The 12,800-nt window shown below is 31.4% G+C and overlaps 1 protein-coding gene across 1 annotated transcript in view; it reads right to left on the reverse strand.

The window, feature by feature from the left end:
* The window catches only part of LOC129235234 (protein ABHD13-like), a 31,486-nt gene that overhangs the window by 3,313 nt on the left and 15,373 nt on the right, over window positions 1-12,800 (reverse strand). Inside the window, exons 4-5 of the mRNA XM_054868939.1 lie at window positions 3,344-3,597; window positions 1,818-1,922 (exon numbers count right to left, since the gene is read on the reverse strand). Coding sequence (XP_054724914.1) covers window positions 1,818-1,922; window positions 3,344-3,597 — 359 coding nt within the window. The remainder of the gene's footprint in view (window positions 1-1,817; window positions 1,923-3,343; window positions 3,598-12,800) is intronic.

Here is a 12,800-nt window from a genome sequence, read left to right on the forward strand (position 1 = left end):
TAGGGGATGGGCAATTCTTAACATTTCAAACTGCAGAAAAAGTCTTAAACGAAAGTCGATATTAGAAGCAATGGGTGAATCTAGCTACTGGTTTGGAATGGGATTAACGCCCCAGAAAAAAATTTGAAATAGTAGTTTTGAAAACGCAGTTTTACAGTTCTTGGTGATGTTTTAGAGGCAAGAAAGGTACGTGTGGCTCCAAGGCTATTTTTAGAAATTTTAGTCTTATAAATGTGATTATGGTCCATATTTATAGTTTGGGTTATGAATGAGACTCATAGACTGTCTCCAATCGATTTTTTGAAAAGTAGATAGAAATATGCAAACCCTCCCCTCCCCCACGCTATCTCTTTAACTTTTCATAATTGAAGTTCCAAAAATACTACGGAGAACAAACTTTGATGCTGTTACCGGACGGCGTGTTCTGGAGCTCTCCCCTGGAAAATTTTCGAAATTGAAGTCCTAAAAATGAAGTTCTTCTGCAATAATCCATGGTATTAAAAAAAAGGGACTCTCCTACTTAAATATTTCGAAATAGTAGTTTTCAAAACCAAAATATTAACACTCTTTGATGATAATAGAGAAAGGGGGTCAGAGGCCCTTGTTCGAATATTTTCCAAAATTAAAGTCTTAAACACATGAGTGTAAGACCATGGTAACGTTAGGGATACTGCAGTTTTTCAAAACTGAAGCTCCAAAAACGCAATTTTAAACGATTTTCGATGTATTTAGGTGATTAGATCTTCTTTGGAAATTTTGCGAAAGTAAAGCCCAAGAAACGAAATTTGAGGTACTCTGTAATAAGTTTAATTGGAGAAAGGGCTTTGGAGAAGAAACATTTTGAGGACTAATAGAAAAAATGAAAACGAAGTAGAAAAAAAAATAAAAAAAGGGGGGGAGGGGGAGATACGAAAGAAAGAGGATTGTGCGAGAAAGCACACAATTCGCCGCCAATAATCTGAAGCTGTTAAAAATTTATATGTCAATATTTCTTTTTGAAAGAGAAATTAAGATTTTTTCCCTAACATTCTTTTTTTTTTTTCGTCAAATAACTGCGTTTTCCCCAAATGAGATCTTTTCTTCTCTTCAATAATAAAGAATATTTTTTTAGAAACATCTACTCGGCATTTTGTGGGGAGGGTCACCAGTCTTGTGCCCTTTCCCCCTGGATGCACAACTGCAGCAGAATGTCCGGAAGTCCTCCGTCAAAAATTTTTGATTATTTACCTTAAAATTGTTGGTTTTCGGTTGATTTCGGTGTAAATTTTTTATTGATTTTATTGATCAAGTTTCTTGCAATAGCCATGGTTTTTTTTTTGGGGGGGGGACTTTATTAGCCATTGTTGTTTTAAAATAGAAGAATTTGTATTGATATACGAATAAATACCCAATTACAGAACATACAATTATTCTATACAATAAATTGTTTGCGAAGTTTCTTCATTTGCATGAAATTATTTATTAGGTTTTTTTTTTTTTTTCAAATGGATAAAATTACTTAAATTCTTAAAATGAGCACAGTTATGTTTTTCTTGCAGTAGCGACGTTTGGTGATACATTGGATTCAAGTAAATTTACTAGTATAGCAGCTATGAATTTTTTTCCCCCCAACTGCGTTTCTGAGTGAAATACTCTAAACTAATTTTTTTTTTTCAAAACCCAACCAAAAATTTTGGGGGTGCGGCTCACCCCCTGGCACCCCCGTAAATCCGCCTATGGTGACGATAACACGTGAAAATTCTACAAAAAGCAATGTATGCATGGTTACATTTTTTAAACAAACCTTTTCTTTCCTAAAATGCCCAAAAAATACATACCTGACAAAGTGCTTTCATCATACTAGGAGGGATGAGAAGATCTGCTTGACCAGAAATAAAAAGTGATGGCCTCTTAATTTTTTTGGCTTTTCTTAGAGACAAAAACTTTAAAAAAAAAGTTTTTTTAAAATCATAAATAAAACAAGAAAGAAAATAATAGAAGAAATTTTCACATTTAAATGTCTTTAAATAATGCTTAATAAAAAAAAAAACAATAAAAGACACAGAAAATCAGCAATAATGAATTCAGAAATTTATTTATCGATGGAAAAATTAGCACATCATCTACAGTTTCAGTAGCTCAAGAGTGAAGGAAGAGAAATAATATTTTTGGACTGTTTCATAGGAAAATGGGACATAGGTGTTGAATTGTTTTCTTAAGCACATGAAACTAAGCAATATTAGATGACAAATTCATGCAAACATATCTGAAGCATTAAAAGTCATAACAAGCTTATCAACTATTACAGTAAACATGTTCTTTTGAAACATAGTCTTCTTACTTAAACTAGGAAATTATCTTGAAAAATCTAAATGTCACTTTTTTTCCCCTCTTCTTTTAGTTAGTAAGTAACCTTTCTTTATTTTTGATTTTGTCATTAGGGTTTATGTTTGTTTTTCTACATATTCAGCAGTTGACAGAATGTTTTCAACCTTTGGTTTTGTACGCAGCAAATTAAGAAATTAGTGATGGGTGAAAAAACTTCTAGACTTACATTTATGTCCCAATCTTTAAGTACATAAATAATATCATTGATAGTGTGTGTATTTGTGCAAAACTTGTACTTCCAAAACGTTTGATTTAGATTTTGCTATTCTCAGGAAGATGTCGACTTGGGGGGGAATTACTCTAGAAAAATAATAATTTGCAAAATAGAAAAAATATTTTTATAGATTTAAAATATCAACTGGGAACTTAAGTGTAACAAATAGGAAAACTTATTTTAAAAATTTCATTTATTTATTTTATCAGTTTTATTCATTTATTCATTTTATTTTATTTTATTTATTTATTTTTTTTAAGTTTTCATTTTACTTTCATTTGATTTTTACAACCCAACCCCATTTGCTTTTTTTTTATTTTTTAAAGAGCACTTGTTTTCCATAAATTTAATTTCAATCACCATTAAAAGATATTACAAAAGCCTTTTGGTGCAGCAAACCGTTATACTATGCTATTCTAGTATTTAGATTTCAAGATCAGGTATATTTATTGATTAAAATTAAAAGCTAAAGCTCCTAAAGTCTTTGAATGTTTTTAAATACAATTTAAAAACGAATAATTTAGTTCAAATTTTGCAAAAATCTGAAAATTTGGGGTTTTGAAAAAGATTATAATTTTTCTTTGGAAATTATTAATTGCTTCAAATACATTAAATATTTCCAACAGAAATTACCAACACATGGTTATTGATTACTATGAGTGTATTTTAATTAAAACATAGGATTAATATAGTATTCTATAACCATTTCATCTTTTGAGAAATATTTACAGTTTTCCTTAAGAGAAATTATAAAATACTTACTTGATTTTTAAATGCCCAGTCAGGAAGCCATTTGATGATTTTAAAATTAAACATTTGTCTTGCTATATCTGGAATGCTTGTGAAGGTGTTTTCAACCATTAATATGAACACATGTTTACCAAACTTTGGTCGGCTTACAAGGTCGATTGCAACTGCTCCACCGAGAGATCGCCCAAAAACAACAATTTTCGTCTTATCAATAAAAGGAACTTGTAGTAAATATTGCAAACCAGCTTGTGCATCTAGATACAGACCTTTAAGGAAAAATCACTATACACTTTCATACATAACAATAAATATTTACATGCAGAATAATTATAAATCTATACAAGGCATTTATAGGGCCTAGAAAAATAAGGGAATCAAATAAAAAAAAGAGGGAAATTAAAAAATTACCGCATTTAAAGATCTATAAAAATTATCTTGCTACATTTATATAAATAACTAGTTTTTGCCCGCGGCTTCGCTCACGTTGATGTAGTTTTTTTGTCTCAATTGATTCAAGTTAATGGTCATTACAGGCAGAGGTCAAATAGTTACCAAAACATTGTTTCTCTCGCATTCGCAGTTTCGCAGACATTTTAAATTGCCTGCCCCCTTAAATGTATCAAAAGGTATGATTAAAACTGAAAATTAGGGGGAAGGGAGTAAATGAAATGCTGGCAAAACTGAGAAGAAACCCAAATATCACAAAAAATAAATCACGAAAACGTTCAGGAGTAGTAAAGAAGTCAGTTTGGGTAATTCCCAAAAAATCCAATTCGAGTGAGGTCAACTATTCTTAAATAAAGTAAAACAGTTCCCTTATAATCCCGATCTCCATCAAATACATAATATCCAGCGCTACACCGGCAATCTAAATTATTGTATTATGTGTATCTTCTTACCGTAGAAATCGTCCCAAAATAGGGTCAACAATGATGCTACCCGAAATGTTTCCAGTAAACAGTAAAAATTTAGCAATTGTTTGAAATTGTGTGCAAAGACAAAGTAATGGAAGTTTTTGCGATGTTTATGAATTTGCAAATTAGTTGGCGAATTATTTTACGTGTTAACAAATTTAAAGAAAGAAATATTAAAGAAATGGCGATATTTGGTTACATGGTGAAAACCGAGAAACAGTATTGCGTAGTCTTTAGCTTCAAAAACAGCGACAGTTGAAAAAAATGCCAAAAGCCTTAGCTATTGAAATGATTCCACAAAAAAAGTTTAGCTAGATTCCAGCTGATCGATTAAATACCCAGTCAATACAAATAAATAAAAAAAAAACATTAATTGCCTCAAAGTTGCATTAAAATGGAAAAATATCAGCCAAATCCATGTATTATTTGCCAATCTTGTGCAAAAATCTTACTTCAAGATTTGACTTGAGAAAAGCCTTGAACAGTCACGAAAAGCAAAGATAGTCAACAATACAACAATAGTCGTTATCGACAGGGAGTTGAGATGATACACTAAATATTGTATTGAGTTAAGGAAAGCCTTTGAACATGGAACTAAAAAGCTCATAACTCGTTTTTTATTCTACTTAGAAATTTTGAACAGGTGCCATCTTCAGCAGAAAAATCAGAGCTTTCGATGGACATATAATGTTAATATGTGCAAGTATTTTTTCATCCCCATATTAGAGAATTTATACCAAAATTGTGTTATATTGCCCTCCTAAGGGGGTTTTGTCCCCCATAATGGGACGAAAACTACCCTATGTGTTATTCTGATGCATAAGCTATATTATTGTAAAGTTTCATCAAAATCCGTTCAGTAGTTTTTGCGTGAAAGAGTAACAAACATCCATACATCCATACAGACAAACTTTCGCATATATAATAGTAGTAAGATTTAACCATTGTTGTATCCTAAAAATATGAAAAGCCTATATTGTTAAGGTAAGCACAAAAGTTATATCTGCACTTTTCATGGAAATTGAGTTAGGGTCACCAGGTGGTTCTTAGTCACATATTTCATCTAAATACAGTCAACTCTTGATAACTCGAAGTCCCAAGGAACCGGCTAAAAACTTCGAGTTATTGGTAGTTTGAGCTATGGGAAATTTCCAGACAACAGTCTCAGGAGTTTGGGACCCGATGACATAGGCGGATTTAGGACTGAGTTCCTGGGGGGGCAGGACTTTTTTTGGAGCAACATTTTTAATTGCCCCCCCCCTCTCCCACGTTTCTGTCTGTTTTCTGTGATGCATAAGGCCATTCTTTACTTTTTTATGCGTCATTTTCATTACTGTGTGTAATCATGCTGTCCTTTTTGAATTGACCTCAAAAGAACTGGTATTAAGAGAGTGACGCAGGGCTCCCTTTTAAGTGGGATACGTATAGAATATCTCCAATTTTCGGGGGCCCGTGGGTTACTCCCCCGGAGGAAATTATATAAAATGGATATAAAATTCTGCATTTTGATGTCTTATAAGGGTTAATTGGAAATAATAGGCAAATATTTTTTTTTTTTAAGTTTCATGCTTTAAAAGTGCTTTGTGATGCAAGTTAATACTTTAAAAGAAATGAGATTTAGAGAATAGGTATCAAGAGAGTAACATACTACCCATTTGAACAATTCTTAATTTATACACTTGATAAGAAATAAAATTGAAGCACACTTTGCTTAGGAGTTTCAAAGACTTGTCTAATTATTTTCAAGGTTTGGTTGGTTGGATTGGGTTTCTGGCTCAAGGGCCCTGGTAGGCTATACTGTGCCAAATCTTTTCAGGGATTTTAGAACCTATCAATAATTTGCACTTTCCAGTCTCTGAAATTGAGTAGTAGATTATACAGTTGTACAGTAATGTTCTTTGTATAAGGCTATTTTAAATTAAAAAGAAAAAATTAATTTTTTTTAAATTTCTCAACACAACTTTTTTTTAAATTATAAGTTGTACAGAAAACGAAAAGGAATAGGGGTAATGTATCATTTTTTCCCGGGCTAAACAGATTAACAATGTGCAGTAAAAGTAAGATAAAAGCAATCAATACAAAAGGATTTCCAAAATTCTGCATTCAGGATTAAATTAACAGCAAGATATGAAGCATGTGAGTCACAAAAATTTATTTCAAGTAATATGTTACAAACGTGAGAACCATGATTTTTACATTTTTGATGCAGGATGTAGCAAGGAGCTGAATTTGACACATTATGGCATTCCTCCCCCTACAATTTGTTAGAAATTTTAAAATTTAAGGTTTGTAACCACACGTTTCCAAATATTCACGGTTTTCAAGTACTTGAAAATGAAATTAGTTTTTCAAGCACTTTAAATTTTTTTAAGGAACGAATCACAATTTTTTGGGAGTTAGGGGCCCACTTCAAAGCAGGGGCCCTAAGTTATAGCTTGTTTATCTTATAGGCAAATCCAGCCCTGCATGTAATTCACTCTTACCTGCAGATTTTTGTTTGATTTTTTGTAATTGTAACGAAAATTCGTCAGTTTTTACAGTTAAAGGATTTTTACGATGTTACCAATCTGTGTAAGGTTTTTATCGGTTTTTATCGAATTTCAGCAAATTTTTCCAAAACTTTTGATGACTGAGTTACTCAGCTTTCAATAATGACAATAACTGTCTAATTTCGACTTAAATGATTATGACTTACCTTAATTCTTAAACAGTATTTAGAAAGTAAGGAAAATGGTACTTTCCCTCTAAGTAAAAAGATTCAATTAATCAGAACGTTCAGATAACTTAAGTTTATTCAGTTTGCGATAGTACTTATTTTTCTTTCTCAAAAAAAAAAAAAAAAAAAAAGACAAACCGAAAATTTTCCAAGCGCATGAAGTACAGTTCTAACTATTAGTTTCATATATAAAAAACATTTATAAAACATTTCATCAGGTAATAATGCGATCTTACAAGAGTTGTGCTACGGCGTTAACTGTTACTTTTGATAGTATTTTGCTGTACAAAAACCTTTTAGCTATGTACTTCTTTTGCAATAGCATACATTTCAAATCAGCCAATTTCATTTGAACGTGTGAATCCAGAAGGTTCTTCAAAATCTTTCGTCTGTAACAACTCAAAACATCTAGTTTTTGAAATCACGCAAATTGAAAATAAACATTCTGAAAAGAGAGAAAACAAATCGTAACGAGTAGATTGTTCTGTTAGCGCAAATTGGGGAGGGGGAGGGAAGGTCCCAGCAGCTGAATGCATAGCTCGTTTAGCCTATATTTTCATTCATACTTGCCCAAATGGTTTTCAGTCCGAAATAGTGAATTTAGACCAATTTTCAGTACCCCAGTGACAGCTGTATTACTTGTATTTAACGTTCGTTTTTTTTTCTTTTTCTTTTCTCCCTTCAGAAAAGGACATTCGCTATTCTCTTCATTTTAATTGAACTATTCAAAAAAGAAAAAAACATGATTTGTTTTGTTATAATATTTTGGAAGATAAGTTGTTACTATATAAACTCCTACCAAAACTGGAGGGCATTGCCCCCTTTGCTCCCCCCCCCCTACAAATCCACCCATGCTCTTCTAAACGATTCAAAAACAAAAAAATAATGATTTTTTTTTTTTTTTAATTTTTGGAAGATGTGTTATTACTACATAAAGTCCTTCCAAAACTGGGGGGGGCATTGCCCCCCTCTGACCCCCCATAAATCCGCCCATGCCCGATGAAAACTTTAAGATAAAGGAATGTTCGAGTTATAAACTTCGAGTTATTGAGATTCAACGGTACAACATTTTATGGTTATTTGTCAATGGTAATTTTTTTTTTAACTCTAAAAAAGTTGCCTCCACATCAAATACACGGAGGTGCAAAACAATTTCTCATTTTGAACTTGGTTGCAGATGCGACTTTTGTGCTTAGCATAGAAGTATAGACCAAAAGTAAAATAGGGAACATTTTTAAAAATAAAACTGAAGCAATTAAGATAAATCCATTAAATTTTAAAAATAGATTGTATTATATATATATATATATATATATATATATATATATATAAGTTAGTTATAAGTTCAAAAATGGGTCATTCCATAGAAATGTCAACCTCAATCTCAGAAGTTTTTTTTCCACAAAGTCTTGATTGTGACCTATCATTTCATTCAGCATACTTTCTAGTACATAAATCCAGTAATAGTTTGCAAAAATTTCATTCGGTGTTTTTCTTCTGGCTCTAAACGTGCGAGGTTGTAGAAAAGGCTTAGCATGTGCAAAAAACATGCGTCTACGTTTTCTTGTGTAATGTAAAAATTTTTGCAATTTTTTAAAAGAACTATGTTTATTCTAAATGATTAGATGCTGGCCTAATAAAATTGACTGTTCTTTTTGCACACATTATAAGATAAGTATTTTAATTAATTTGGTTATTTCACTGAAAATAGTTACGTTACGTTAGTCATGAAAATGTACTATTTTCTGCTTAAAAACTAAACCAGATGATTGAACCAAACAGCACTTTTTATTTTCTTACATCTGTGTCATATCTACTTAAAAAGTGCAAAATATTTATTTTAGTATCAGTAGATATAAAATAATTAGTGTGACTAACGTAACATTTCAGCTGTGACTAACGTAACAGTTAGCATGTGACTAATGTAACATTTTAAAAATGACTGCTAATATTTAAAACTTATTTAGTCTAATGTACATTTTCATGAACAATTTTGAATATGTAGGCATTCTATATTGATTGAAAGTATAAAGGGTGAAAAATACCAGTAATGTTACATTGTAGACCTTCTGTTTACTTAGAAAAATACTTTTTTAAAGGTCTTTATAAAGATACTTCCAATTTAAAGAACTATTAAAACAGAAAAAAGGTGAGTAAAGCAAAATAAGTACTCTGCTGAATGTGCATTCAACACAAGAATCAAAGCTTAAGAATTAAGATAATAGAAATACAGTCTTAACAAAGGAAAACGTCTGTAATTTTTAGAAAATACATCTCCACCTATTATTAAAATGAAGTAATGGCTGCTCGTTGGAAAACATTTGAAGATGTTACATGATACAGTGACAATAAGCGCTGCTGCCATATATTTCAGAAAATGCACAAATGATCATTTAGAAATTCAAACATTTGCGGTGATATCTGGAATTAAAATGCATTCTGCAATAACGTTCGAATATTTTTTTTTCAATACTACATTTTAATTCAAAAGGATGCACAACACTATTCGTTCGATGAATCAGTAAACCTTAAAAAATAGTATGCCATTGAAAAGTACTACGGAGTTTCTTATAACGATTACTAGTATATCAGCAGAATATAGATTTCGGTGAAACTATCCACTTGCATAAAGTTAATTTTTACAAGAGAGATATTTAGGATTTAATTAGTCCAAGAATGATGTTATTCAGTTTGTAAAAGCAGTTTTTTTTTTTTTTTTCGCGCATTTAAATTGAGTTAATTGAACTGAATCCTTCCATTCAATTTCTTACACTAATATAGAAAAAAAAGTAAAGAAAGAACCATAATACAACATAAAGAATGTTCCTTAAAAGTGTAAAAGTAATCTAAGAGCAAGAAATTAATTATAAAAAGTTTTTTATATGCATTCATAGCTTGTTATTCAATGGTTACGTTAGTCACACACAATTTTTCGGAAAAGTACCATTTAGGGCCAAAAAAGATTCATCTGTAACATATCTGTAGTACATTTTTAAAATAGATTGTTTACCTCTTACAAATATATTGGCCAATTTTAAATGCCTGCGTAAGTTTCAGAAAAATTTGCCTCGTAACATAAGCATTGTTGCTCAGGGTTGCAAAAATGTTACGTTAGTCACGATGCCTTTTTTGGTGAAAAAAAACCTGCCAGCGCTCATTTTGCTTCAAATTCTTGGTGGAAATGAAAAATAGTCATCTTGTGCATTTTAAATCTGCATATTAAACCAAAACACATTTATTTTTTCTCCAGTTGTACGTAAAAGGAGTTTGAAAAACAGCTGCGAATGTTACGTTAGTCACTATGGAATGACCCAAATATGAACATAAGAAAAAAAAAAGTTTTTTCAACTACAAAGTTGTGCCAAAAAACTTTATTTTAATGATTTGTTTATTTCACAGCTCTCATTCTTTGTTTTTAAGCATTATAATATATCTGCTATCTCAAGTAACACAACATAATTTATTAATTAGTTCATATTGTACATTTTACACTCCAATAGGAAACATTTTAAACTTTAGTCCAATAACATAGTTTATGAAGAACATTAAATTTAATTTTTAAACTTCATTTTTTTTTCTAAATTATTATTTGCATCAAATGCCCCCCCCCCCTCCCCATAAGATTATTATAAAACACACCTGCACTTGTATTTATTGAATTCATAAAATATTCTGAAGAGAAATTACTACACAAAATTGTATGTGTTTGTAAAATACAGGTTCATAAAAATGAGCATTAATTGTTCTTGTTTATAAAAATGCGTGTCAACCTCAGAGTGAAGATGGGTAGAGAGAGTATGTGGCAACCCTTTCTCACGCCAGCATGAAAGTGGTTTTCATCACGTGACAAGCATCCACCGCGGAGCAGCATAGCATGAGTTTCTACGAGGGAGAGCAGTTGTTTTAAAACAAAATGGTTTCTTATTGTTCTGCATTTGTATGTAAGGAAAACTCGGTCCAAGGAAGGACCAATAACATTCCATTAGTAAGTTTTTACTTTAATAATATCGAAAGCTATTTATAAATTCATTCGTTTTATAGCTAAAAATAGAGTTAGAAAACCATTTATCGCTCTTTTGGTGAAAAACATTTATATTACCAAAATTAACAACTAGAATTGAGCGTTTGCGCTGTCATCTTTTATCTTGTAAAATACTTAATATAGATGTTTATCTTTAAAGATACCTGTGACCATCATTAAGCTTTTTTCCATAAAGCAAATTGAGGAGTGAGAAGCAAAGGTATGTAAGTGGCAAAATTAAAAATTTGGAGATAACCAGTACAAACAGAAAAGGAACCTCTTGTCTGTTTTGGAACAAGAGATAGAATTAGTAGCCCTTGTAGGTAATGCTGTATAGTGTGATTTATAAAAAAAAATTCAATGAAAGCAGGGCCGTAACCAGAAAATAATTTCGGGGAGTGTTTTAAAAACTTTCATGCGGAGCTTTCGGCAATTAGTGCTAATGTTCAAGTCGTTGGGTTATCTATTATGAAAGCGTTTTATGTAATTAATATGCATATGAAAGAAATTTGAGTTTCAGAACAATATTTTTTGGAAATTTCTAAATATAAACGAACATTTAAGTGTCAAACCGAACTTTTCGGGGAGGGAGGGGGTTTTAATCCTAAGAACCTCCCCTTTGTATATGGCCCTGAATGAAAGCCTACCTAGGACGTTATCTTTAAATGCATTTTACTCAAAACCGGAAAATGTCCACTTACATCTTTTAGCTTTTCACTGCCTCAATTCAAGTTGGGATTTCTTTCTCACTTGAATTAAGTTTCATACTACTTCATCGTCGGATGAATGCTATTTGTAGGGGAATACAATTCAGTTTCCTGTTTAAGGGTCAGTGAAACTGTAAGCGAAATTGTATCCATTGGTGATTTTTTTTTTTTTTTTTTTGTATGAATTATCATTCGTGATTTGAGGTGTCCTCGAGAAGGGGGAGGGGGGGGGGGTAATTGCACAAACTAAGCTAAAATGCCTTTTTTAGCGGAAGGTTATTTTAATGGGATCTTTTTGGGGGGAATTCTAATTGGGGGGGGGGGGGTGACTACGCGGCATTTGAGGCGGTGCTTTTGGAGAAATGTATGCCTCCAAGATTATGGATTTATGATTCTGGTTTGTGTACTCAAATAAAATTAAAAACGAATAATTTGTATAGTTTACTTCTTATAAACAAGAAGATCTTGTTTCTGGTTTTTTTGTTCTAAATAAAATTTAGACAGTAAATATTGCAATCGTGTGTTTGATTTTAAATGAAATACTCTCTCAATATTCTATTGTATTATTTGCAAAAGACATTATGAGTGCTTTCTGATAAATTCATATGCATTCATTGCAATTTTTTGAAACTTTTAGAAACTAATTTCGAATAAGTGGAAAATTTATTTTCCCATTTGCTGCTCCTAGATTATGCCTGTAGCAAACTGTGTTTATACGTTGAAGACCATTCAAAGGATGATTTTGTCAATTTTGACCTCCCTCCCCCCCTCCACCCCTATGTAAGTGTATGTTAGATTTTTGATACAATTCCCCTTATTTTTACATAAGATTCCATTTCGATTTTCAAAACAAAAAATGCTGTTAGAAAAGGATCAGTTACTGAAAATTTCTTTTTGACATTCATTAAAAAAATTTTATTTTTAAACTATATTATATGAAGCAATATTAATTATAAATAAAACAAACCATACATAGTGCAATCTATTATTATATTTTACACTATTCATTTGTTATAAAACAAATAAAATACAGGTGATCCTAAAACGTTTTTTCCTTCTAGAAGCAAATGAAATATGATCCCTGCAAACCTCTTGACTGCCCGGCTTCTAA

This window comes from Uloborus diversus, chromosome 2 (assembly GCF_026930045.1).
Source record: "Uloborus diversus isolate 005 chromosome 2, Udiv.v.3.1, whole genome shotgun sequence".
NCBI classification, from domain to species: Eukaryota; Metazoa; Arthropoda; class Arachnida; order Araneae; family Uloboridae; genus Uloborus; species Uloborus diversus.